The sequence below is a fragment of the Hevea brasiliensis genome, chromosome 4 (assembly GCF_030052815.1).
Source record: "Hevea brasiliensis isolate MT/VB/25A 57/8 chromosome 4, ASM3005281v1, whole genome shotgun sequence".
In the NCBI taxonomy this organism is placed as follows: domain Eukaryota; kingdom Viridiplantae; phylum Streptophyta; class Magnoliopsida; order Malpighiales; family Euphorbiaceae; genus Hevea; species Hevea brasiliensis.
Window position 1 is genome coordinate 105,402,101 of NC_079496.1, and position 1,265 is coordinate 105,403,365.

The 1,265-nt window shown below is 41.2% G+C and overlaps 1 protein-coding gene across 1 annotated transcript; it reads right to left on the reverse strand.

Annotated features, from left to right (window-relative positions):
• Positions 1-281: 281 nt before the first annotated feature.
• Positions 282-956, reverse strand: LOC110653045 (uncharacterized). The gene has a single exon (XM_021808663.2). The coding sequence runs from the start codon at positions 954-956 to the stop codon at positions 282-284; it is 675 nt and encodes a 224-aa protein (XP_021664355.2).
• Between the last annotated feature and the right edge of the window lie 309 nt (positions 957-1,265).

Consider the following 1,265-nt stretch of genomic DNA (forward strand, 5'->3'; position numbering starts at 1 on the left):
AGGGAAGAGGTATAAGAAACAATGATGATCAAACGAAAACAGAACATTAAAAGTTAAAAAGTAAGAAAAAAATCATTGACAAAAGGGCAAAAGCTGCGTCCTAATTATGTACAACCATTGAAAAGGAGGGCAGTCCCATCCCATATGGCTTCTTCGCTTATTAAAACAGATAAACGATACCACAACAGAAGAGGGGAGTGGAGAATGAAACCTAAATCTGCCATGTGAGTGATATACGATTAGACACAAACAAGCCACGCTAGGCCACCGTAATAGAAGCTTCAAATCATGTTATTAGCTGCTTCACGTGCGGCTACTCTCTTCTGTAACCTCAACTCCCTGTAAAACCTGTCGATAAATTTCTCTGCTTCTATGTCCACTACGCAATCTTCACGATCACTAGAATCCCTTAGAGAGAATGGTGAGTCTGTTATCCTAACCTGTCTCACAAGCGGGCTCCACCCAAATCCCCCACCCGCCAAATTAACAGATCCCTCTGTCACATCGCCACCCTCTGACTCCACATCATTCCACGTATACGGTGGCGCGTTGTAGCGTGTGTGTTGGTAATATCCCTTGTGTTTGCGCTGATTAGAATGGGTTCTGCGCCCGTTGGCTTGGAAACGGTTGTAGGGTCGATAACTTGGACTGCTACTGCAACTGAACTCGTACTCTCGAGGAGATACAAATGACATATGCACATCATGTGGTCTACAGCCCACTGCTACAGCAGGAGATACGAATGACATATGTAAGTCATGCGATCGACAGCTAAGAGCAGTTTGATGTTCTATTATGAGATCGTTCAAGGCCTTTCCCAAGATCTTTCCACGTTTCATAATGAGGTGGAGATCAAGCATGAGTTTGCTCTTAGAGATACCCTTTTGGATCATGAAGAGAGCTACGCGTATCATGCTAGATAGTTTCTTGGCTACGAGAGTTGAACTTGGTTCCATTGCTCTACCTTGGCTATAGATAGCTATAGGCTCTAGAGAAAAAGAGAATCAAAAACTATATGGTGTATACTTGGACTCTCTGCAGTGAAGGGAGATTATAGGCATTTAAAAGGCCGACAGGTTAAGAGTGGAGTGAAGAAAACACAACTTGTATTACTGTTAATAACAAGAAAGAAGCAGTTTCTTTAATAATTTGTTTTGTTTTGTTTTGCATTGTCTGTGGGTTTACGCTTTGTTTTTGTTAATCATATTTATTGTCTTCTGTGATAAGTCTTTTTCGTTAATAGTAAAAAAAAGTGCTTTAAACAT